The sequence below is a fragment of the Phalacrocorax carbo genome, chromosome 1 (assembly GCF_963921805.1).
Source record: "Phalacrocorax carbo chromosome 1, bPhaCar2.1, whole genome shotgun sequence".
NCBI lineage: Eukaryota > Metazoa > Chordata > Aves > Suliformes > Phalacrocoracidae > Phalacrocorax > Phalacrocorax carbo.
The window spans coordinates 30621701-30649138 of record NC_087513.1 but is presented as its reverse complement, the minus strand read 5'-3'; the positions used below and the strand labels follow the sequence as shown (position 1 = coordinate 30649138).

The 27438-nt window shown below is 36.7% G+C and overlaps 1 protein-coding gene across 4 annotated transcripts in view; it reads right to left on the bottom strand.

The window, feature by feature from the left end:
- DOCK4 (dedicator of cytokinesis 4) overlaps positions 1-27438 on the bottom strand; it is a 254956-nt gene that overhangs the window by 26657 nt on the left and 200861 nt on the right. For 2 of the 4 annotated variants that reach the window (XM_064447407.1, XM_064447423.1), the window contains exons 28-39: positions 24702-24777; positions 22999-23099; positions 22282-22340; positions 20008-20156; positions 18369-18454; positions 13083-13109; positions 12821-12916; positions 11027-11087; positions 7259-7352; positions 3370-3518; positions 2093-2179; positions 326-430 (exon numbers count right to left, since the gene is read on the bottom strand). In XM_064447407.1, coding sequence (XP_064303477.1) covers positions 326-430; positions 2093-2179; positions 3370-3518; positions 7259-7352; positions 11027-11087; positions 12821-12916; positions 13083-13109; positions 18369-18454; positions 20008-20156; positions 22282-22340; positions 22999-23099; positions 24702-24777 — 1090 coding nt within the window. The remainder of the gene's footprint in view (positions 1-325; positions 431-2092; positions 2180-3369; positions 3519-7258; positions 7353-11026; positions 11088-12820; positions 12917-13082; positions 13110-18368; positions 18455-20007; positions 20157-22281; positions 22341-22998; positions 23100-24701; positions 24778-27438) is intronic. The other 2 variants (XM_064447417.1, XM_064447432.1) reach the window with 1 other exon arrangement.

The following is a 27438-nucleotide window of genomic DNA, read 5'->3' as shown; positions in this document are numbered from 1 at the left end:
GCAGAACAGGATGAGTGGAACAAACTACCATGGAGGAAAGAAGTTGGGTTGTGGAATAGTGTAGGTGCATGCTTTCCAACATAAAAATGAATATTAAGTTTATGTGGAACTCTGGAAGCCTAGCATTTGTGTTTCCATTAGACACGACCTTTTCTTCACCCTGACAACATGATAATATTTCATTAATTACCACAAAGAATTCCCTGTTTCTCACAGGATAAGAACTTGTATATGGTATGATCAAATTCTCACACAGAGAATGTGATTATGAATGACAGCATGAATTCCAGAATTACTCCATTCTGTTTATTTTCAATTCACTTACTCTCAAGAAGAATGGGAACTTTTTCCCATAAAATCCAACTCTGAAAAATTCTGGCTCCAAACGTTGTTGGTCCATAATTTTATCGTACAAAGATGCTTCCATCATCTGGGTGAGATTAATAAGAAAAGCAATTAGTCTTTTTTGAAAACATATTTTTACCTTAACCTATAACAGAAGGGAGGTTCTTACAGCACACTGCTCTAGTGTACTGGAATTGCAGCACACCTCTGAGCAACAATAAGGACATCTAGAAGTCTCTGAATGCATCAGATGAAATAATTATACCTCTTAATGACCTAACAGTTTCCAAGAATTAAAAAAAACCCCCACACTTAAATATGAAGTACCTATATTAAAAGGGTAAAATATTAGATTAATGACAACATATGTAGTTCTTTAATTAAAAATGGAAGAAATAGAAACAGCTTGAAACACATGACCCAGTAATCTGCTCATCATCCAAACACATGGTAGTAACGTGGTCAGTTTAGTCAGCAAAGTCCAATTTCCATATTCAAGAGACTTGTGTCCAAATCATACCAGATTGCAATGATTCAAGCACCTAATGTGAGTTCCTTAAAAAAATCTCACAATAGAAATTAATGTAATTTTTGATCAATACATCCTGCTTTTATTTCACTCAAAACACTGCCACAAAGTGATCTTAATGTCAAAGCCCCCTTTTCCTGACAATATTTCAGCGAAGTATTCTGTGTTCATAAATTTTAACACTGTGAAAAAGCCCATTTAGGTAATGCAGACAGCTATTTAATGTGTATGTGATATCAATAGCTGCCTGGTTATATTGCTGTGAGAAATCACCACACCACCATTTTTGGATTAAGATAGCTGGCACAGATATTGTAGAAGGATATTTCCAATTCAGACACAAAACGCATTAAATACAATTAATTAAACATGCATTAACTGATTTTTTTTTTATTCACATGATGATAGTTTGCTTTTGCTTATAGGATTCTGCCATTGGAATATCTAAATATATACTGAATAAGCAGATCAGAGGGAGTACTGCCACACAGCTCTGTGTTGAGGATCTTGCATAACGCTGTTAAGGAGCTCTGGATTAAGCATACTTCAGTCAGTCCTAGGAGCAAGCATCCTACACGTACAGAAAATGTAAAAAGGAAGCTGTAGTGTAAAATCGAATCCATCAGAAGCAGACAAGAAAAGGGAAGACTGAATAATCTTTAAATTACAGTATCAGAAAGAATGAAGAAAGAAACAATGCTTAGAGTTCTAAGAAAACCGAGAAAGAAATCAAGACAACTGTGTCAAGAAACATTCATTTTGGCTATATGATATTAAACAGACCATATTTTTAAGCAGTAAATAAAAAAATTGCAAAGGTGTACATGGCTTGTCGCAAGCTATTTGCTCGCAATTGCAACTCCAAAGATACGTTGCTGCTCCTAGCGAAGAACAGCATAGAGCACGTTCCCTGGATAAACCATAGGAAACCAATGAAACTGAACTTGTAATATAACTTTTCTGCATAAGCATGCACACAAAAGGGGTGCTGTACAGGTACAAATGTTGCAAGATCATTTATTTTCCCATTTTTCTTCAGAAAGTTCACACTCCTTTTTTATCACCTTTACTGTAGAAAAAAACCACAAGCTAAAAAATAAAGTTTGAAAACTAAACCTATGGACAATTCTGTGGCAGATTTGGTTTTCTAAGTAAAATTTCATAACCCAAACTAAAAAGCTTTTGGATCTCTGATTCAGAAGTACTCAGGTACATTACCCTCATCTTGCTGAGGTTTCTGTAGTCATAGTAGCTCTCATACTGTTCTGCAATTTTTCTGCATAAGATAATGCCATTTTCCCAACACTGCAAGTAAGTAAAAGATGTTCAGTAATTTCAAAGCAACTGTTTGACAATTCATGATTTATAGGTGGTCTTTTCTTTCTGTACTAAGTCATACTTACAGTAACTGAAAATACTCTTAACATGTTGTCCACTAGACATACTGATAGCTACTAGGTAATACTGATGAATTATTTGAAGGATCAAAAATATATGTAGAGACTTATTTAATAAAGTATTCTTACAGGACTGTCACTGTACAAGCTACAAGTCATTGCAGGAGTGATACATGCCTCTTGATACTACATATGAGATTGATTCAACACAGTATGATTTTTACATTTTAAAATTTTATTCTTAACATATCCTCCTTAATTTTTGTAGATTGGAAAATATTTTATTGCAGTGTATAATTTAAACTCTAAGCTGATTACAGAATTTTCAAAAAAACCTGATGATCAACATCAGTTTGATTACATTTACAAGGCTTACATGGATATTACACTAGCTACACAAAATTGCGATGAATTGCTTGTTTATCAGCAAGACAAATCATCACATAAAGGATATATAAAATTTTAAACTACAGAATGACAGAATGGTTGGGGTTGGAGGGGACCCCTGGAGATCATCTTGTCCAACCCCCTGCTTGAGCAGGCACACCTAGAGCAGGGGCACTGGACCTTGTCCAGGCGGGTTTTGACGCAGGGTAATTACTCTTGCTTAATTCAGAATCAGCATTCTCAGTGATGACAATGAACTGTGATCCCCCAAACCCATTCCTTTTTAGAGATTCTGCAATCGCTATTCTAAAAGACACAACATGACTTAGAAGGTGTCAACATAGTCCTTATAAATCCAGACCCCTGAATTTTTTTCCTCACTTGGTCACTAAGTGAATTTCATAAGCTTTATACGGTTCATTCTCACCACCTTTAAAATGGGGAGAAATTATACTATCTTTTATAAAGTGCTTTGACAGTTACAAAGCAAATTGCTACACAAGTGCAAATTATTCTCACATGTAAGTGTGGGATTTCTAGGATACAAACACAGGATTAGAAGAAACCTACTGTGTCACTAAGTAACAGCTTAATCAGGCAATGACAAACACTTCCCCTCTCTATGAGAAAAGAACTGCGACCTGAAAATAATGTCCTAAAATGAAAAAACTATTAATTCCAGATCCACTCACTGTAACAGGACTATTTTACCTTTCCTCTATCAAAGTTTTGAATGATGGTCAGATGGAGACACTCTTTACGCTGCCACTCTGTTTGCATGGGGTAGTTGAGAAATTCTCTCAGTGGCCGATCAGACCACTCCAACAGCTCATCGTACAGCAGGAGTGTGTAGGCAGCCTCTACAAGACAAATTATAGCACGGTACTTATGAACACCAAACAAATAAAACAGCCAAACAAAGTACACAGAAATGTGAATGCTCCTGATGGGATGCACCTTTTTAATGGGCAGCTGATTTATTTCAAGTATAAGACAGATGGTAGTGCTGGTTTTGGACAGAGTTACTGTCTACAGCTATAATAAATTCAGCTTACAATTTTCACACACTATTTGAAGTGGAGTCATTGGGGCAGTTTCCCTAGAGTCTGACAATACAAAGGGGACAGAGAAATTAAAAACAACTTCCAGCTTAGCCCTAGTCTTCCCTGCTGCTTAGGAGAAACTCTCAATGGCTCTGCTGTCTGAGCAAGGGAACAAGGGCTGGAGGATGAAGAACATCAATAAAGAAAGAGGAAAGTAGGTAGATAGACTGTGGATACAGTCCAAAAGAGATCAGGGCTGTGAGGGAAACGGAGAGGCAGATGTGTGCTTAATAGACTCCATTCTTTCTGTAATGGAAATAAATCCCTCATAGCAGCTGAGTATTAACACTTTACCGCAACAAACAATTCAAAAGTGCACACACAAAATATATTTTTTTAAATTTTAAAGTTTTGTTTATTTTGGGGTTTGGAAGGATCAAACCTATTGTTGCTCCCTGATCAGATAACTGTGCAGTAATCTTTAGATGATGGTTGGTAGAAATTATCTGGGAATATCAAAGGTATTATTATTTTACGTTGATTTACAGAATTCCTGAGAAATGGTACACTAAAAGTAAAAATACTAAATTAATCTCTCTATTGCAAAGTCAGACTTTGGCCAATTACGAAACACCAGAATTACAGCTGGTTATGGCAGTTGAATTTGGCTAACTGCATATGCATTATTGTTTTCCAAGTTAGTGTCCCCAGTCTATTTCTGCACTCACGGGACCACTTTGCATAAGTCAGTACAAAGACGGGCCACGTTCTGGAGACGTACTTCATTGGAGAAAGAAGTTGCCTACTGGACTTATTTTATTGCAGGTTTTACAGGTTGTACATAACTATAAAGTACTAAAGTACTTTTTATGCTAAGGTAAGGTTGCCCCAGACAACCATATCCTACTTCCGCCTCTGCCACATGAGTTCCCATAAGACAGGTGACTTAAACCAAACTGTACAGAGTTTTTTCGTAGAGCAGCGTTCCTCTTGCACATCCAGCTTAAGAACCCATGGACGAAAAACCATCACTGCAGCAGATGTTTGTGGGAGAGTGTGCTTTGAATCCGAATGTTGTAAAACGATAAGCATGGTGCAAAATGATGCTGCACTGCAATACGTATGTGCAAGGGAGACAGCTGAAGTTGCAAAGACAATCTTAATTCTGTCATCACACAGCTTTCAGGTTGCTTGACTGGTAACATCCTTTGTCATAGTTTCAAGCTACACTTTGGTATTCGAAATATGCAGCACATTTATATATCAATTTAAAAAAATCCACAAAGTTGATAACAATAAATCATTCAAAATCATTAGGAAGCAAAAGACAGCAGAGTGTAAACACGTCAGGATAGCTTACTGTGACCCTTTCTTTCTAACTTGGCGTGCAAGTCCTTTGTTTTAACAGATTTTTATATGCTGTACCAATATTTTCTTTTATCATAAATGTATATAGAAGGTTTCTGAAATAAGAGTGGCCATACTGGACGAAAGGTCTGAAGGGTCCCTCTACCCAGCATCCCATGTCTGGCAGTGGCCAGCATAACAAATAACATATTGGTACCTTTCAGACAGGTATGTAACTGCTGGCTGCGCACCAAAACAGTAAGGAGAGAAAACCAGGGTTCACTGACAATGTGGGAAATTCAGTTTATACAGGAAAGATTCAAGAAACTAAACATTTCTAAGATGGATAGATACAAAGACAATCTCATTACACTTCTCAGGTGACTGGAGAGATGCAAAAGGAACCAGTACATTTATGTGCTTCAGCCTCAAGAGAGTTATAGCTGTAACTGAGTGCTGGGTAAAGAAAGATTTGAAGCTATGTTATAAAACATAGTCAAAAAGGACTTTTTTTGATTTTTTTCCCCAGAAGATTATTAGAAACAGTCCTGCAAATCATACTATGAAAGGAGAGAAAAATTATTATAAGGGCAATCTGGCTTCACCCCTAGAATGAAACTATGCAGTTAACGAATTAATGGTGCAACATGTAGGAATGCCGCTGAAGTAGCAAACTTCTTTTCTTACTCCCATGTACTTTAGATCAGCTGATTTACAAAAGCTCTGTGTGTTGTTACTGATTGATAAGGCAAGGCAACGGACTACTTAAGTCTGTTTTCTAGTGAAAAGACTGTCTCTAACCCAATGCCATGGGTGTGAGACGATCCCTCCTTAAGGTGCCCATGGCAAAAAAAATAAAAATTAATAATAATAAAAAAAATCAGTCGTGGAATCTACCATGGCAAAGATGCAAAGATAACACGTTAATAAATACACAGGAAATGCAACAAAGCCCTGGAGATAAATTTTCAGCAAATTACTGTTTAAAATAAGAATGGATGGCAAAATAATTTTTAAAAAATTAGGTTCATATCACTGCTGAAGGTAAACTGGACACATATTAGCAGCCAGTGTGTAAAGGACACTCAACATTGCTTAAAGAGTTACTAAGATCTGTTTTGTAAAATCAGGAAATGAATAGTTTGGCACAAAAGCCAGCAAAGATACTGCTTGATAATCAAAACTCTCCTGTGACTCACTACTGCCAGGTCACATGAGGAAATGAAAATCTCTGCTTAATAAATCCTGCTATCTAGTCAACACTTTAAACCCATGAACTGCAAAGGGACTGTGGAAATTCCAAGCGAAGGATCTTTCCTATGGATAGCAGACAAGCATAAGGAAAAATGCTGTGGCAGTAGGTATCTGTAATCTGTTTACTAGGGATCCCCAGCCAACTAATCTGCTTTTAAGGAGGAAAGAGTTCTGGAGAGATTCTGAACACATGCAGTTGCAATTGTAGACACTGGGGAAAAGATGGAGGTATTATAAGGTCAGTTAAATATTTTGGCAACCAAAGATTGTTTAATTTAAAGAGATACTGATTTTACCTTCTCCAGCAATTATTGATGGCATGGAGTTACCCAAATGAAGTCTGCTTTATGTTGTATGAACAACCACCATGCACATTATCTTATTTCTTCATTTAAAAGATAATGGCCAGACTTGGCTCTAAATTCGCATTGAGAAATCCTGGACAACAGTACTGCAAATGTGGTATGTGAAGATTCAGAAAGACATCAGTCAAGTGCTATACTTGTTAGAGGTTTTAGGGTCTCTGTCTCATTGTTAGTTTTCCTTTCTTTTCTTGTTTTAACCTAAACATTAGGTTCTGAAACACAGCTGTGTAGAAACACCACACCAAACAGCTAACCAGCAGCATTACAAAAAAGTACATAGGCTCAGATACTACCGGATGCACTCATAAAAACTTCTAAACTTTACTCCTCTTGGGTGAAGAATGACTGTATCACACATTTATTGCTAGTGTGTATCGATAGTAGTCATTTACATTCAACATGGCACCGCAAGTAGTAGAGTTGTAGGGCTGAAAAAAAGCCATATTTTGAGAGAGAGATTAATTGTGCAAGGAAACTCAGCTGTTGCCTGGGTCGGTATGTTCTGCACTGGGGATATAGCTTACAGGTTTGCAAAAGACTGCAAATCATGGACCAGTCCTAAATATCTTTTTCTGGATTGTACTCAATTACCTGTGAAATTCTGTGCTTTCAGATGTAGGTCGTACAGTTTATGAATATAGCGAATATACATCTCTTCCTTATTCAGTTCAGTCTTGTAAAAATTCTGCAATAAAATTGAATTTTGTAATGAAATCTAGTAAATAATTATGACGGCGGTTACAAAGGACTTCAAACATAACGCTCTAGAAATACATGCATAGATTTGAAAGTTTCACATGTACGTCATTACACAGAACTACAGTAATACAGTGAGAAATAGTAAGTAGAATTTTCAGTAGACAAGTCAACATGCTCCTGAATATCTTTTTATTTACATTCTCATAGAACATAAGAGGAAGAACCTGGCAGAACTGAAATCCAATGGTTATTTCTTTATAAATACCAAACCATTCAAAAAGTGCACCCATATTACTCAGGCCATTTAACATCTTGCTGAAAGCTGTACGTTGATTTGAAAATATGGACAGCACTCTGACTTCTATAGTCATATTTTAGAAAAATATCTACTGCCTGGTATGCCTAATCTTCCTTCTGTCATACCAAAATGCCAGAAAGACTTCGGTAGCTTTATGAAGAACTATTCAGTATTGTAAACAGCACAATCCTGAATGAAAAATGTGATTTCTTCAGCCCTAACTGATGCTGGAAACTGGTAACTGATGCATAGATATTGCATTGCATGACTGAAATACACCAAGTTGCACTCTAAAGCAATATCCAGGACAAAATTTCTAGAAGTGGCTGAAGATTTCTGGATGTGTAACTGCTGTTTGTTGTTACATGGATAAAATATGGAATGTGACACCAAAACTCTTAGTTCAAAACATTCATTATTTATTTGCAAGCCCTAAAACAGAGTATGAAAAAGTTACAGGGAGAGGAGCACAACCCTATAGCACTGTTCACAAGTATTGCCATACTCACTACAGATGTGCAGAGTCCCCCTCCTAGCCATACTTAACGTTCAGGATAATCTGTTTTGGTTAATAAAAATCTATAGGATAGAAGAATCTAGTGCTAGTCCTCATTAGCAATTAACCGTTTTTGTTCTATTATTTAAATCACTTACTATTTTGAATTCTAGGCAAGTGACCAAAATTTTTCCCCTATTGTACAGTACTTTTATTCTGTGCTTCTGTTTCCAAAATTGAATTATTGTCAAGGAGAAAGGTGGAAGGAGTATTATGAAAACATCAAAATAAAAACTTTCTAGAGAAAGTATTTTTCTAACTGACTTGAGAAAATGACTACCTATCAATAACACTGTAATGACATGCCCCCTTTAGGCCACCATCTGCCTTTATTCCAAAGACACCTCTTTTCCGCCCACAATGTGTATATCAGGAACAGATGTTTCTCTTTAGAAGAGAAAATGAAAAAATATCTGTTTGTATGATCATATTTACCTGTCTGGAAAATAGCATAATCTACACTACAGAATTGTGAGCAATAAAGCATAAAGGTTAAGACAAAATATGGCACTGAATTGCAATACTAGACTTCCTGGCTCTTACCCCTAAGCACTAAAGGCTCCAGTACTTGTCACAAGTCTGAACTATACAAATCAACTGGTTCTTCTCTGAAGCTTAACTCTGACAATGTCCAGTTGGTCTGTAAGGCAGACCACAGCAAGACAACCCAGTCACAGCTCAGGAAATACATTGTGCTAATAAAGGTGTCGTGTGATTCTTCAACAGACTATTTCAAGATATAAAATATAACAGATGTAGTCTTCAAAAGGGGGTATGATGTAAATAGTAGTTTTACATTAATTACAGTAATTTAATCACAGTAATTAAAAAATACTTTTTTCCCTAAGAAAAAACAGCTTGAAAACAACATTCAAACAGGCAATGTGGACATGTCCTACTTAAATGGCATGATGTCATATGCCACTGTAAAGCATCACAGGAAAACATCCTCTTTCTACAAAGAAGATATAATTTGAAATTAATAGAACCTGAAATACCAGTTAAATATCAAACCTCAATGAGGACCAGAGATGCCTGAACAAAACTCCTCAGTGAGTTATCAAAAGTTATCCAGTATACTTACAATGCTACAACTCTGTGATGACAGAATTCTTTCATTAGAAATTCAACTTTCAAATTGGAGTTAGATCCTTATGCATAAGAACCACCTAACTCTATTAGACACCTCTTAAACCAGATTTTCCAAACAAGCATTACTAATGTGAAACCTGCTCCAGATAATCCAGAGGGTGGGGAGAATAGGAAAAAAATTCCTACCTTCTCCTTTCATCTAAGTTATTGCTGCTGGTACATACCCCTTCTTCATATTTCATAATGTGGCATAATTCCAGTTAATATGATAACTTGGTTAACTTGGATAATTCTATTTTCTGGAAGAACAGCATATACCTCTATGGCAAAACAACGTAAAAATTCTCTTTTTATGCCAACAAGTCCTCTTACCCTTGGGAATCAAAATACCTTCAAAGTAGTGGTGAAAAATGAAATACTGCTTCCTCCTCTGTACTTCAAATAATTTTAACATTATACATCCCTCTAATTACTCATTGCATGAAACATCTTTTGAGATGACAACCAGTTCATCCATCATATGGGCAAGCATCTTAAAATTTGTGTGCTACTTCTGTAATTGAAATTTCCTTTTCAAAATTTAGCGTTTGTTGTTTCTCTGGTGTGCAAATAGTATTAAGATTTGTCTAAAAATTATTGGGATATGAAATCCACCTTAGCCTGTACAAGTCACTGAAAATCCCATTAGAAAGTATTACGGTGTTTTGGGGTTTTTAAATATTTTAATTTCCTTTTTGTGCAAATCTTGGATGATTTGCTAATAATCGTTTAAAAACTCCTTAGTGATAGGATGAAAATAATTCAGGTGCTTTACAGAATTCAGATCATGCCAGATATTCTGACACAAAGCCAGCTGCTCTACAGCTACGTAGTAAACATCATCTCTATTTAGAGAGCGCTATTTTCCTGCTGAAGAAATGCTTTATTCTCTTATGTGTAACTGCTACTTAGAAGTGAAACCAAATTGTTCCACTGACGTCAAAAATGCAGAATTACAAGTCAGCTTATTCTGGTTTTTTTTTTTGCCCTGGTTAAAAATACAGCTTTCCAAAACATTCACCATGAAAATGGAAACTTTCCAAGGTTAACGGAAGTCAATAAACTTGTCAGTGGAAACTGGCCTAGAACCAAAATGCATTTTTAAACAAAAATGAAATCTTTTTCATACTATGAATTTGTACTGTTGGTTTGTTGTCACGATGGTAACATGACAAGAGGGGGTCTTGAGCAGCATTTCTGGTTCTTCTGTTGGGAAGAGAATAGATAGCCTGCAGTCTTTAGAAGATATCCTATATTATACATCATAAGAACCAACTTGCATCAATTATTGCAGAAGAAAGCAAACAGGAGAAATCGTGAAAGTTTTATTGGGTTTGGGGAAGGAGGAAAGGTTTGTTTGTTTCTGTGAACTCAGAGACCAATTAAACTTGGAAAATATTTTGGTGAAGTTTATCCAGTAGGAAGAGACTGAAAACTGAATAAAGCAGTATTAGAGATCCCTCAGAGCCCAACTATAAAACGCCAAGGAAGACAACTCCCCACTGTATCAACTTCACCCTGAAAAAAACCCTGGTGATCCTAAGCGCAGTATTATTCTGTCAACTTCCACTCAAACTGTATCAAGACACAAGGTAGCCCCTATTCAAATGTGTGGCTGTATATCAGAAAATGCTCAACTGAAATAAAAAAGGGAAAGAAAAGATATTATACAAACCAAAAGGCTAACAGTGCAGCCAATCTTTTTGCCATCCACTTCTCCCATTTTCATGCAGTCCCTAAAACAGAAAGCAATGCAGGTCAAAAGGAATGACATTTATCCTCTTATAGTGAAGCACACCTCAGAAAACAGACACATTTGGCTCAGCAAGCTGACTGAAAGGATGCAACCCAAAGGCGTTTGGGTGAACAGCTGACCCAGGTCTGTAAAAGATTTCATGTCTCCTTTACTAGGACATGGAATACCTCAATTGTCAAGAAAGTCAATGTTTTTTTCTGGTCATTCATTTGCTAGGTGACTGCTGGAGATCATTTGGTTTCTTCATACCTTATGCTCACATCATGCCAGCAGAAGCCAGCATGGCTGCCAGAAGAGGCAGTGCCGTTTGCCTCCTGCCCTCAGGCACTCATTCCCACTGCTGCCTGCACAAACCTCAGGAAGAGCTACAGGTTAGGCAGCATCTTTTGCTGAGTCAGTTAGCATCTTTTGCTGGGTTAGTTTTAGCCCACTTTAGTCAGGTCACAAAAGTGCACCACAAACACTTGTGTTGGGGCAAGGAAAAGGGTGATGTGAATGAGGGAATGAGCAGGGATGAGTCTGCTTTCTTCAGAGACAGCGTACATCTAAACTGGTCATGGGATTACAGCATTAGTTCCCCGTCTGTGAAGAAACAGAATGACACTGGACCTCCTCTGTAAAATGCTCCAAGGTCCACCAAATTTTCCTCAGTACCACTTTATAAGTAGTATCATTTATTGTTTGGGGACACAATAAATCTGACGCCCAAGTCAAAAGTTAAAATGGAACCACATAGAGTTTGATTATCACAAAGGGAAAAATAGTGTCAGTATAACCATACTGGAGTAAAAAAAATAACAAGTAGACATCACCATGCAGTCACTAAAAGCAATTTAACATAATTTTAAAACATTCTTGCACACATGAGCTAAACAATAACCCCAAATACTCTCATAACCACCAGTATGCACAATTGTTTTGAAAATTGTTGGATTGAGAGCCCAGGAGGTTGTAATCCAGCCATTCGCTGAAGAGGAATAGCACTGCCAGGCTTCTAGAAATTGAGAGTCCAGTCTCTCTGTTGACAAAATAGCTTTCCTTTCAAACTATTAATGAGGACAGCAAGTAGAGTACCAGGTCTTACCATGTGTCCCCCCATGGAACTGGGAGAAAAAACACGTAAGCTCTACCAAGTGCTACAGCTGATGGCAAGGAGGAGGACTAAGCTGAAATCTTAAGTTTCTACATGGACTTCATAAGTGACGGAGGAAATCCCTCTTAGTCTCCCACTCCTAAAAGGGATTGTTCGTCTCTTATTTGCCTCTCCTTTGTTCATGTGGTACAGTCAGATGCGTGTTTCTCACCCAGAGATCATACCTTTGTATACATACTGTGTTGGCTGACACTACAACTAAGCATGACTGATACTGTGATAAAAATTTTACATACTCTGTAAAACAACTGTCAGGTGATTAGTATTGAGCTCTGTGTCTTCAGACAGACTTGAGTCACCACCCTACTACCAAAAGTTCCTATATGCCTTGATAGGAAACTCATGCAAGCCACTGGATTTTCATACCATGGGGAGGCTACTTGGTTGGTTTACAGCCAGCTTGTCTCATTTTCTTGTTGACTGAGCAGCTGCTGTCAGAGACCCTGTGCATGTACAGTTGATGTGGCCACGTGCAGTCACCGTTTGTGCAAGGTCACCATATTTGCCTCCTAATATTTTGAAGATGACAACCCTACTTACAAATTGTGATAATCACTGACCTGTAGTCCAGTAACCTCTCCATGAGGCGAGTCACAGTGGCAATTAACGAAACGCCACTTTCCCTCCATGTTTCCCGCTCAATTTTCTTCAGTAGACTGAAAAAAAAAGAAGCCAGAACAATTTCACCGTTTATTTTTAACTGTCGCTATGACAACCACTCTGCTTTTACCAGTACCTTAATACCTTAGCAACATCTTTGATAGTTAGGTTTTCCTTTACAAACACCCTCCCAAGAAGCACAATTTGCAAACAATGTCTTACCTAGGATAAGGACCAAAAAGTGGAATTCTAGTCCAGGAAGCATTGACAAAACAAATGATTTTTATATTAGCTGCATCAGGTTAAAATATATCAAATACCTAATTTTCAGAATATATTAATATCCCAAAGACTTAACAGAACTCTTACATAAAATTTATATATTAATTTCATGCTGATACATCAGAAAATGGGGAGTTTAAGGATGTACCTAGAAAATAATATTTATCAACTCAATATACCTTCTCAATTGGACCTCAACTTTTTTAACAAAGAATTTTCCTACTTTCCTTTCTAATATTTCACTATGCGTGAAATTTAAGAATGGGGAAGGGATTTTAATAAGATGATTCCCCCTCCTCACTTAATATTTTGTTCTGAGAACATCCTGTCATGAACATGGAAAATTCCGTTAGCTTAAATTGTCATACGATTCTGTATTAAAAACTATTGTGTTGAGTTCTTACACTAATGTAAATGCAGATTACACATTGAAGTGAAAAGATTTCAAAATGGTGCTGTAAGTGGACCTGACAGTAAAATTATACTTAATATTTCTTTCTGTTACAGGCCTCTGGTTTTCACTGCTTAAATTTATCCAGTATTGACCATTCGGGCATGAATTTCCAACACTTCCTCTCTGAAAATGAAAAAGGAAATATTTATCTACAGAGTTGTATTACTTTTATGCCTTGGTGCAGGACCCGAGAAGGATGACACGTCCATGGAGATATTGTTGCAGTCTCCCTGAAAATCCACTCAGGTATGGTTTACTTAGAAGTGTCTGAAAATTGCCACATGCATATACTCGGAGCTTTTTAGAATTGTTAATAGCATCTCTGAACCTTCTGTCTGCAGTGGGCAAGCTGTCAGCTCCACTGACCTTCATCTATACTGAGCATGTTCAGTCCCATGAAACTCCTACGTCCAAATTTCACCAAACATATAACAGCGCCCAATAACTCCTACATGCCAACTGCACTAGCTGTGCACTCCAGCTCTGTTCACTTCCTTACATACAGGGGGATGTCACAGATGCAATTTTCCAAACTAATTCAACCTAAATGAAGCTGTGCTCTGCTGGAAGCAAGGAGGAAACATTGATCTTCATTCTGCCCCCTTATATTGATCTTAGACTCAATTCTTCTCTTTAGGAGGCAATCAGAAGTCTTTCACATTCAGAGACTGGCTAGCTGTCATTGCAGCAGAGACAGATGACAAGACTGTCCTTAACCAGAAGAGGCTGAAGCACTAATCTGGTATCTCTGCTTTCCATACAGAATACACAGGCTAACTTAATTTGCTTTTAAACCCCTTACGTTCCTTTCAATACAAGTTTTTGTGTCTAACAAGAAATAAAAGTAGAGCTCGTTACATTATTTAGCACTGATTACTGCACTGGTTTTTTCTTTCTATTGCCTTTCAACTCTGTGTTAAACAGGAACGTTTCAACCTAAATTTATCAAAATAATTACCTACAGTTCCTGTAGAAAAACAGCAGAAGTCTGACTACTCTTTTTAAACAGATGGTTTTCATCTGTATTTGACTTAAGCATGTTCTTTATAAACGTATTGGCATATTCATTATAAACATACAGTTTCAACAAATGGGCTGTGTAGATACATTCAAAGTACTTATTCAAACTGACATCAATGTCGTCAGTTGAACAATTTTATGACTTGCCTTCTGATGCATGCCTCCCCCTCTTCACCATACACGTTTCACCACAATGCACAGAACAAACACTCAGAATGAAAGACCTGCTCAAATATATCCCTTGGCTTCCTCATGGCTATATCTAGATAGAGTTAAATTCCTGTTACTTACAGCTCCCAAAGCATAGCCAAGATGCTATGTTCTACAAAGCACTAAGGGGGATAAACAACACAGAGGAACAATTAAAATGCTTCTGCCTTATCCGTGCTACTGTAGCCTAACATCTGGGTTCACCCAAACAGTTGTGGTTTTGGTTTGGGTTTTTTGTTTTTTTTTTAAATCTTTGGTACCCAAGAATAAGAGAGTGGAGCGGGGACCCACAGGATCAGAGCTTTCCAGTGGTGAACACCTGTCTTAGATCCATGTTCAAGCTAGCTCAATCATGTAGTAAGTAGACGTTATATGCCTAAGCCACAGAGTTACTCAGACCACTAACTCACAGGCATCTAATCCTAGAGGTGCCTTAAAACATCTGGATGTCTACCTTGGACTACAAAGTACTCCAGATACCTCACTAGACCCAGAGGTTCCCTCATCTAGTCAGATGGGTCAAAGTTAAACTTTGCTGCAAAAGTTCAGAGATCAATGAGGAGCTACCCAAACCCCACAAAAATATTCAGAAGGGCTCCGAAAGATTCAGTCCAGACAGAGTCTAATGGACTGGGCAGTGCTGAATTCAGTCATGCAATTGGGGGAAGAAATTAAGAAGACTGAAGACCGCATGGGACAGGTAGCAGTCATCACTTATATAACAGCTTCATGGCTAGAGAAATCACCTGGAAACTGGCAGAGCTCAGTATTAAATGCCTGCTCAGCTTGAATGTCAGCTCCCATTTCGCCAAAGAGAAGCCTCATTGTCAGGCCTCCAGTGGAGCTCACTAGTCCAGGTTTTGTTCTTTGATGATGTGGCCACCTGACCTCCAAATCTGAAATGGCTTGTGTGAGGCTGAACTTAAACACAGCTACAGAACTGATAAACTGGCAGCATCCATTGGATTCAGAACAAAAGAGCTACTTGAGTATACCCTTGGATTCCAATAATTTTGTTCTAACCACCGTTATAAAGTGAAACCGTTCTTTTCCCTGTGCTAATTAACTCAGGAATTCAACTGCAGTGTTACGATGTAAATGTAGATCAGGACACCTTTCATACCACAATTACAGTGGGTAACAATTACAACATCTAATTTCTCATGAAAGCAAAATGTTCACTACTTCATGCTTTGCAGCTCCTCAAATGACAGCAGGAGCTAATCACTGAGTGGTCACATTCAAGTCCCTAGAAAGACAATGATTCAAAACAGCAGTCATCTTCACCCTACTTCACTATGTCTTTTCATTTGATAAAGACAATTCCATTACAAGCAGTGAATACTAAGCACATAGTATTTTAGATATGTCCAGAGATGCTTATACTTTGTCCTTGAAAAGAGATATGTTCAAAGGAAAGATGCAGTGATTGTGTCTGGAAAAAAAGCAGTTAATGTGGAAGTTGGGAGATTTAAATTCATTTTCCAAATCAGACAGAATAAACAAAAAGTGTGACATAACCTGGAAGTGCCACACCCGCTGCAGTTACTAGACTGTGTCCAAAGTAGGTGTGTGCATCCCCTTGGCTCCCAACTGTACCTGTCAAAACCAACCATGCCGAATCTTCCGAAAGATCAGGTAGGACTTGCTTTCATTAACGACTACAAAACCACTGCTTGCTGCAAAACTGTATTACTGTTTCACAGTCCTTGGATACATACCACATCTCTGTCACTTCAGCCTAAACAAGCCTACTTTCTTGCACTGTCTAAAGACACTCAGATAGTGCTTAGTTTAAATTAACTGTGGAAGAAATAAAAACCCCTTGCATTCAGCTCCCTAAACTATCCATCTGATTTTAATCATTTTCCTTCACATACCCTAGAACGCTACATTATCCTCCATTTTAGATTAGTATCTTCTGCAATCTCTCCTCTTGAGAGGTGTTAATGTATAGAGTCAAATGAAACTCTCATAAAAAACTAATGATAAATACTATTGGTTCTTAAGCTGGAAGTGAACTTGAGCAGTTACTCTGAAATTTCCCAAAGAGTTTAGTTTTCACTTCTGTTATACCGGAAGAGAGACAACAAGTATACTGATGCTGTGAGACATTTTGCAATTTAAATTACTATGACTGTGTCTTCAGCATTTAGATTTATAAAAGGCTCTCACAATTTTTCACTGTATCTTGTTTAACATCCCCCAGTTTAAATCTAACTCAAGACTGTAAAAAAATTAGGAACTCTTTCATACCAATATGCTTTCCTATAGAATTTTAAGTTATTTCAGTGACAGACATCCTGATGTATTTTGCACATGAGAATGCATTTAGACTTAATTTTATAATTAGAGCTTTTCCCTTAATGTCTTAATTTTGAAGTTAGAATACTGTGTTACCAAAATATTGAAATCATCTTACCTTTTATTATCTTCACTCAGATTATGAAAAATTTCGTTAATAATTACAAGAACGTTCTGCTTTAGTTCTGCTTTAGCATACTGTACTATTGTTTACCATTATTCATAATTTTCTGTAAAATTCTGCCTAATCTCTCTACCCACTTTTGCTTCTGTAAATGATAAATATTTAGGAACCCCTTTTTTCCAATTCAATACAATTACAGATTATTATATGTTTGCTATTCACAGACACTGAGATCTGAATGTTGAATGTTAAGCAAAGACAACAGAGCTAAAACTAATACTTAAAGAAGAAGGAATGATTAAGAAGCCATATAAACAGAAAAAGATCATGTGTTTCATAGTACTGAAGAATACACAGCTTGGAATCCTGAAGAGGAACAATACCTCTCCTACTAAACACACCAGAAATAAGTGAAATCTTCCACGTAGGTGGAATTGATTTCTGAGGAACAACAGAGACAGAGTTCAGTTAGTTATTTTGCACCTGTACTCTGTGACAATCATTTATTTCAGTCAATGGGAAAACTTATTGGCAACCTTAGAGACTTCAGCATTATTATTAGCTTTTCTTATGAGATTTCAGTGATATGTCATTTATTAAAATATACTGTAAGTTTAACAAGTAATTTATAAAAGAAAATAATAAGAAATAATCTTATCAGAATAAATAAAATTGTATTCATCAATCAAGAAATCAACAAGTAACATTATACAGATGAGTACAAGTTTCTGGCAATAGAATATTACATTAAACAGCTTTTTGTTGAATTCTCATGCCTTGTTTTCAAAATGCTCCATTTGAGCTCTACTTGTATCCTATGCAATTATGAAGCATTTCTTGCTTTTCTGATTTTAAAATTAGTAGGTAAAGAGAATGTTCTGTGATATAACAGATTTAGCCTTTCCCAATTACAGCTATATGCAAGAGGTACAGCCAGACTTTACAGATGCCATACACCACCATAAAATATTTTATTCCTCAGATTTTCAGGGGAAAAAAAGAAAGGAAAAATATGATTCAAAACTGTTTTAAATGTTACTTCTCTACAATGACATTAGCATCTGATACAACCAACCGAACTCAAGGAATTAGCGTATGATAACATATTACTCACATACTGTTGAAGAGCTCTCGGTATGTTTCATCACCTTTACCTTCCGACATTAGGCTGTCCAGTTTGTCAATCAGTTTTGCTTCCACCTGCAACATATAAGTGTGGTATAAACAGCTTCTTTTTCCTTTAATAAGATTAGAGAAAATTGAGGGAAGATTTGTTTTTATGTAATGGACTCTGCTAAATGCATATCTTAGAATTATTGGTCAATCATGTAAATCTGATGATAAGTCACTTCATCCCTTTGAAGCTGTTATCATTCCCAAGGTTTGTGGGGTTTTCTTTTTTGGTGGGTTTTTTTTTTTTTTGAGGGAGGGAGCTAATTTAAATTGAGCAACGTGACTTTAAAACTACAGGCTGAGTAGCATTTGCTGCTGCTAAGGCAGCTATCTATTTATGGAGTCAGACAAAAAGCACACAGCCCAAATAAATTGCCTGAATTCTCACTGCAGGGCTGTAAGCAAAAGCCATTTTCTTAGACTCAATAAAAATATCATCTCTTCTGACCTGCCCCCCACTCTTTATAAATTAATTTTTATAAATATCTGTACTGTTTAGAACACTGGCGGTTCAGATTTTCCCAACCTTTCTTACCTGCCAGTGTATTTGGTTAGAAATCCAGTTTGCTGGATTTACATATTAGCTTTCAAAGAAACTTACAGAACGTATCTGGTGGCTAATGACTCCTTCAGTGCATATTTTTAAGTGTATTGATTATAAAAATATATAGAGGTGAAGCTACACTGTGTGTTAATATTTCAAACCTCCTTTTTAGCAGTAATATATTAGCAACCATAAATCTAGGGGAGAAACCAAGCTGTTGTCAAGATATTTTATTAGAGAATAAATCTATTATGATTTACATTTAAACCCAAACTGAAAACACAGAGAAACGGAACAAGTGGATTTTTTTTCCTTCTCGCTCCTTGTTAACATTTCTATGGTGGTTTTAACAATAAACTTATATATTGATAGTGAAAAGCTACCTACTTACATCATATGAACTCCTCCGTTCTTAATAGTTTGTTTTGTGTTTCAGATACAGCTCCCACCCTAAGCATTACGATTGCCTGGGAGTAATTCAAATACTTCTGCTTTCCGTCATTTGAAGCAGCAGGAAGGAGGGCACTGAGAAATAGTTTGAGGCAGTCTGAAAGAACTGAGTGGGAGCTGCGGGAGCAGATGGCACACTTGGTTGTTCCTTCCTAGCCCGTTAAGAAGGTGTTTGAGCAGCAAGAATGCTTGGATCCTTACAGAAGAACATTCCTCAGAAGGACCATCTGATCTTTTTTCATACTAACTGGAAGGGAAGCTAGTTGTATCCTATCTAACCAGTAGTCTATACTGCCGTAAAGCAGAGGTGAAAAGCCACCCCAAAATCGACCTTGTGAAGACAACTCAAAGTTTTGTTCTTCACTTCAGCAGGCCATAGATTTTATCCCTCATCTTAAATTACTAACACGATAGCATTAAGTGGAGAATCTTACTAACCCCGTGGAGAGTAATCCTGGTAATCTCTCTCCAACAGGTATAATGATGTGGCTGCCTTCTCCACCCTGAACCACTAATGGCTAGGACCAGCACTCTCTGAAGTGCTTGAATTTCAGCCCTGTTTTATAAATAGCTTCACATACAGTACCTGTTTAAAGTTGCCACTTCGCCTTTGCTCCCAGTCCATCATGTCATGGAAAATGGGAATCATTACATTCCTCAGGTCTGGCTGAGGGATCAAGGTCACTTCCAGGAAGGGGCCTATCAATGCTGGAATAAAGTGAAGCTTGTGTTCCCCTAAAATGAAAATGCACATGAACTTGAATGTGAATTCAGTATCCTGTGAGCTATCAAGCAATCCAAATACTATCTGAAGAATTAAAAAATAGCACTCTGAATGTCTATAGGTTTTTATCTCATGTCCATCACAGCATGGGCTATTTCTTAATCCCAAAAAGTGCAGGGAAAAGCTGTAGAGAACTGAAGAATAAAAGGCCAACATAATTTATCAGACAGGGGGTTATCTGTATCCCAAGTTAGCCTTTCAGAAGGAGAACAAAGAGAGACAAAGTCCTCTCTGAGCATTTTATTTATTAGGAATAGTTCAGTTTCTAAGCTCTACGTTCTTGTGTTTACAAAATGGTTAACTGTCTGTATTACATGCTCATCAAAAAGAGAAAAGTACTTTGTTTTTTACCTATCTTTAGTTTTGTGAGTACAGAAATGGGAGTACATGTTTTGACTGCAGGAAAGGGAAGACGTGACTCAGCTGTTCTCAAAACAACTCACTTTAAAATCAGTGCTAAACCAACTTCCATTAACTTACTATATTCTACTTAGCACAAACTACAAAACTGAGTCCTTGGCAGGAAAGCTAGAAATGGCATAGAGTAAAGACTGACCATTTTGTTTCAGTTCTCCAGGTGCAAGACGTCTGATATCTTCAGAATAGGAGAATTATGAATCACAATGCACTTACTTTCCAAGCTGGGAATTCACTTCCATCCCAGCTTACCTCTGGATATTCCAGTGGGCAGTAACCCCTGCCTGCTGCTCTGTTTGGTGTTTGTGTTTGTGCAAAGGAAATAACAGCATTCCCTCTGCTGGAAACATCCTGGGATGCACACCCATATGAAAGCAAGGTGACTCTACAAGGATCAAGGCTTATGATGACACTTGCTGTTAAGAGCACTGTAAAATGCTGACTAGCATAACACCAACTATATGAAATAACCCAACTACAGTACTTAACTGGTCACATTACCAGATGAATTCCATATTGTACCCCACAGGACTTGCCCCTATTGAAAGGCATCATGTTTCTCTCCTTGCCTGCATACTGGGTTTCCGTTCAGCAGAAAACAATATGAGTAGGGAGATGATGGTCTTATCCTAACACGCAGGAAGGAGATGGGACCCTGGAGTGCATCCTGTTTATTTATATACATACCAGTATATATATATCTACCAGTATACCAGTTTAGAAATACCCACCATGTATCCAAATAATTTAGAGGGATGCCTTAGAGTAAGTAAGCAATACTAAATTCTGTAAATAAATAAAATATGCTATACATAACAAATGTTAGCAAGATATTAAAAAACAAATATTTCTTATTTTGAACATTTCTTTCTACTACAGGCTGATCAGAAAGACCAGTGTTTTACAACTACATATCTTGCTGGGAAAAGATTTACACAATTGAGATGACAGTATCTCAGTAACCACCAATGGTCTTCATATCTTTTATAAGCCCTTTAATGTACAACTGAATAACTGAAATATAAAGATGACAAACATGGTGCCCAAATCTTCTACTCAGTTTTGATTTTCTTCCCAAACACCATTTAATTGCATTTCTCTGAGGCTCATACTTTCAAACAGTTTGCACAGTTATTGCTTATAAATATAAAAATGTTCCTAAGTTTATACCCAAGCGTATATTTTTCTCGTGTTGTCCAATGTGTCATTTATGCATCAGTCACTGATTCGTTTATGCCTTTATATTTTAGTGCAGCTAGGACTTAGGGGAGGATTTGATGCAAATCCAGCATCTCAAGAGACTTTCAGAATTAAGATATATGTCTGTTCCTTAAACTGTTTGGCAACAGAACTAAAATTGTGAACATAAGTATACTTCCAGGCATAATAATTCTGCCCAAAAAGAGCAGTACTTACTTTCCCAATATTCTCCGATAGTATTCTTTCAGTTCTTTGAAGAAATAGGGGTAGGTCAGATACAGTATCAAGGCTTAGATAGCGGAAGTTAGCTATAAAGAAGGGAACTACAGTTTTCCTAGACTTGAATCAACACTTAATTATCAACAACTCCTCTATCTCTGGCAAGTGTATTTAATAGGTGAAGAAATAATAATTTGTTTTTCATTTTGTGAGCTACTGATGATGTATTTAATTACTCACCTAAATTTTGCCACATGCTAAAGATTTCACATCCCATTGTTACCCGCATGTCACCATATCTGCAATGTATTGAAAAATAAAGCAAAACAGTGAGAGATAATTTAAGAAAATCAAGTTCATATGCCATTCTGTAACACTGTTAAATGAAATGTCTCATTTGTAGTCCATCAAAAATAACTTTAACAGTGATGATTTCTTCCCGTTTTTGCTCTATCCATTGCACCCAGCTAAAACCAGATTCCTAAACCCAAGTTTATTTGCCATATTGTCAAACTTATCAGTTCTTTCTAAATGCTATACATCAATAACAGCTGTGGAGCAAAAGGCATTTTTTGTAGTAATATGCTCTAGTTCTCCCTCTAAGAACAAATAGTTTTGCTCTAGCTTAAAGAAATGAAATTAATTCATACAGACAACAGTGCAGTGCCTGGCAGAAACACCTGATCCAGTGTGAACCAACTTATGCGTGAACAGGAAATTAGTGTTGGCTCTGCTACAACATGGCTATTTTGCTCCCAATATCTGAACTAATTTCCTTCTCCAAAAGGCTGCTATCAGCTCTGAAGACCTATACAAAGGGCCAGAGCCAACTCTCATTCTAGGCAGTGGAAATACTGTTACCATTATTTTTTTGGTAGGCCTTTTTGCAGCCTCCCATGCCTTGCATTTTGAGAACTGATCTATTACAGTTTTCTAGAAGCTGACAGCAGTACTTACTTTTCTAAAACCTTTTTCTTCTTGGAAGGTGTGAACATCTCCAATTGCAGACATAACTGGTTTATAAAAATGACAGCAAGAAAAAAGTAGGAATCCCATATCTATAATAAGCATATGGCATTTGGTTAATTCATTTTCTCAGTACCACCATTTTATGACCACTCAAGATGCAAATTTTCAAATCACATAACTTGTTTGAGTCTCAACTAATAAATTACTCTGGTTTTGACTGAATTTCTTTGCATCCAAATATACTTTTCACCAACCCCAAAATGTTCAGCAAAAACACATGAATTTCACATATTCTACCTCTCTTAAATGCGAAGGTTTCAAAGTTGCAGATAAATTTTCTTCATTCATTCAATCCAGAAAACCTTACCTTCTAAATTTGGAAAACTTTTTGGATTTTTAAATAGAGGACTACAGAAAGTTATGCCATTAAGTCCAAAACCCCCACAATTCTGACACCTCAAAAGCTACCACATAACAGAATTGTCATTCCCTGGCCTGTTCTACTTTATAATATTATTTGCAAGTCTCACTTGCTGCAGATTTCACTGGAGAAAACCGAAGCCAGGTTTTGTTAACATACTGCAAATATACAGATGTTCTGTGCACATGCTTTATGAATCAGATATTGAATCTTCTAGTGAAAAGATTTAAAGATAATTTTAAAGATAAATTTAAAATACATTAAAATATTAATTACTATAACCCTATTACAGATGCTGCATGGCAGGAGGACGAAAGTGTAGGGGGAGCCCCAATCTAGACACAGCCATTCTGCAGGATAGTAATAACATTGCTGAGCAAGATTAAGGAACATAGATGTCTTGTCTACAGGCAATTCTTCTATCAGCTTTAGCCTCTGAACTTGTGGAACTTCTTGAAGGACAGGCTTCCTCATGTCCAGTTATGTCAATTTGATAAATTTGCATTCCCACCGATCTCTCCAGCAGGAGCCTGGATTTTCAGAGAAGCACCCACAACTCTGCTGGAAGTCAACAGGAGCTTGCTGTCTTCTCTAGGAAGGAAATTCTACAGTTCTTACCATGAAGCAATTAGGCTAATGTCTCTTGGTTGGGCAGAATATTTGTTCAGGTTTCAGTGGGAATGGGCCTTTTCAGATGTATTCCTAGGTCTTCTCATGTGAATCCTAAAAGCATCATGCTCTCTAATTCACGGTTTATCACAGGTGCCATATCTCACTATATGAGGTACTCACTAACATCTTTACATTCACCATGCAGTGTCACAGTTTTCTAATTTTAATTATGTAGCTTGATAATTGGTCTGGAGAAAAATTACAGAACTGCAAACCCGCATTTTTGATAAATTTGCCTTGATTCAAAAATGGAATAATTTTCCTTTCTGTGGTAACTACAAAATAACAGACAAATAATAAAATTAGTTTCTATAATGCAAAAAACTGCTTTGCAAAAATCCTAAATCAGTAGTCTAACACAGAGACTGAAATAAGAAAAAGAAAAATAAGAAGAAATCAAAAAAATGCACAGCACCCCTGATTTTTAAGACAGCCTTCTATTTAAGAAAAAACCTCAATCTCTGAGCACTTGAAATTGCTGATTTAGCATATGCTCTAGCTCTTTAGATACTGGAACTAAGTTTAATAACAAAAAACCAAGCCACAGGATGATGTAGCTGCTATTGCATCTATCTTATGTTAGACACATTTACTCTACCTTGTAATCAAAGTTTTCATTTAAGAAGTTTTTACGAAGGGCATCCGAAAGGTACAACACTGTAGTAATGATCACACTGGGAAGAAAAGAATGAAAAAGACAGTAGTTTTCATTAAATGGAAATTCATATTTAATACTCAGAGCAGACATTTTTTCCAGTGAATAAACAGATGTAGCATGTACAGTGCCATTAAATACTACATTTTAAACATATCCAAATATCTGACTATTAACAGCAGAAAGTTGATAGAAGACACGCACACTAAGAAAAAAAAGTCAAAATAGGTGTCATGTAAGGACGCATTCTGTATAGCGGAATATAATTGGTCAAAAAGACAAACCATAAATTTTCTCTGCAAATAATGCTGATATCAGTTTTAACACACATTTTGTCCTACTAGCACTAACACATACAGTTGGGCAATTTGCTTTTAGCTTTCTTGGTACTGAAAATATGTGCGTATAGATTATCTAGTAATAACTAATATACAGTGTTGACAACCCTATGGAGAAAGAGTCTTTTTAATTACAGCAGATAAATGCAACACTGCATGAGCTCTGCGAGAAAGGTCCGCATCTAAAGATCTCTACTCTGTATGTTGCAAACAGTCATGCATTGACACCTGCCTGAATGACATTCATCTATCTTAGGTAAATATATGACCCAAATCCTTCCACAGTGGTTGTCACGAGGGGTCAATGACAGTCTTGTTCATTGCAGCAACCAAGTTTGGTAATCCACAGAAACAGAACATCCTTAAAGATTATTTAAATATGATTCATTTCAATGATTCAACCCTTAAGCTAACCTCTGCAGCACTTGTGTCTATCAACAGATTTTAGTCAAACCAAAAATCCACATAAACTATTAAATTATTTTTGAAAGTAGTCAGTAGTGGATGCTTACGGGGGAGGAAAAAAGATAAACATAGAATGATCTTTTTGCTGTCACACTCATGTATTTTACAACAATCAACTGTTTAAAGACCTTCTGAGAAAAAGGTTACATCTACACATTTCATTTAATTGCCATCTATCTACTGTTAATATATCTAGTACTTTTCTGAACATGGTTCTTGACCTGTATGCTATTACAATGCTAAAACTTGTTTCCCTTTTGATACTTTGGACTTCATTTTTTATTATTTTTGCAAGGCATTCAAGACAAAATATGTTTTATTAAATATAATAACAGCAACACGTATATTTTAAGGGTCTAATATTTTTCATCTTTAAAACGCTGAAGAATTACACGTTAACCAACCCACCTAGGAGTTAAAGTATTTTTTTCTTCTAGCACTTTTGACAGATTTCAAGTTTATAAATCCAAAATGGTTATGTATCATTTAGCTTATTACTAGTTCAAATGTTTGCTTCCATTTCTTTACTTTTAAAATGCCCGTCCCTGCCAAACTTTACCTTCTGGTTTGATGTGTCTGAACACCAGTAACAGCCAAGACAGTTTTTTTTTGGAACACTGCTTGAGTCTCAGGTTTCATTTGTTCTAGTTCCATTACTCAAATATAATTGTCATACATTGTATTTTCTCAACAGTTATACTGTAGTTTTTCTATTGAAGTAGTGTTCCATGTTTAGCACTCATCTGTACAACTCACGCCACTTTTTCACTAATGGGGAGTTACAGTACGTGCACAGCACTCCCTCACTCCCTGTTGCAGCATGGAAGGCAAATGAAACGTTAACTGTAATATAAGCAAAGCTAAGAATCAAGGCATGGATAAGAAATAGAGTCCTGTCATTCTTGTTATTGTGCATGATTTAATTTACAGCCCATATGTTTCACAAAATGGAAATAGGTTGCATATTTCAGGAAGATGTTCTGATAGAAAAGGTCAGTTCATCAGAACTATTGCTATGTAAAATTTCAGCCTAAGTCCAAACTAGTAAATCTCTGAAAAACTATGCAAGAGAAAATCCCACCAGATGTCAAGAACCGCAGCCATATTGCCAAGTTTACATTACATCGTTGTATTTATGTCTGAGACAATTCCTTTTTTGCCACATTCCTTCCATGGCAGGTGAAACTGAAGAGCTTAAATTCTTATGAGGCGGTGATGAGAGTAGAAATCTTAAATGCAATTTTTAGAATATTTCCCCCAGAATTTTCCTGAGATAACAGAATAACTGCAATGCAGTTATCTCTTTCTATAGGCAACATAGCTCAGGCTTGATTTATCTGGTAAGCCAAAGATATGATATGGATTAGTTGATAAAATGTAGGTCTGTAGAGCGAGAGTGTATATGTTGTAGATAAAAAAATCTCAGAGCATCAGACTGAACACAGAAATATGGAAGCCATTGTTTTTGACCCACAGTCTGTTATTCTGAATTCACAACAACCTAAAATCAGGTAGGACAGAAGACATTGCTCAGGTTGGGAGTTGTCTTTCCTCTTTTCCTAAAAATAATGTAGGGTCTATAAAGAAAAAAAAAAAAGCAAAAATGCACAAAGCAGAGGCAGAAACCAGAGGAGAGATGGAGAGATGGACAGCTGCCTGATCTGGTACAATACTCACATTCCAAGTTGCTTCCCAGCCAACAATTTCAAAACAACAACATTTCTTTAAAATCCATTTGAGTATCAAACTAAAACACATTGAGTTTGTGACAAGCCTTGCTTTTTTTTCTCTTACCACCTGTCACAAATTTGTTCACAACCACTGACTTTTACAGGAGAAAAACCTCTGCTTTTAGCTACTAAATTATTCTGGGCCCA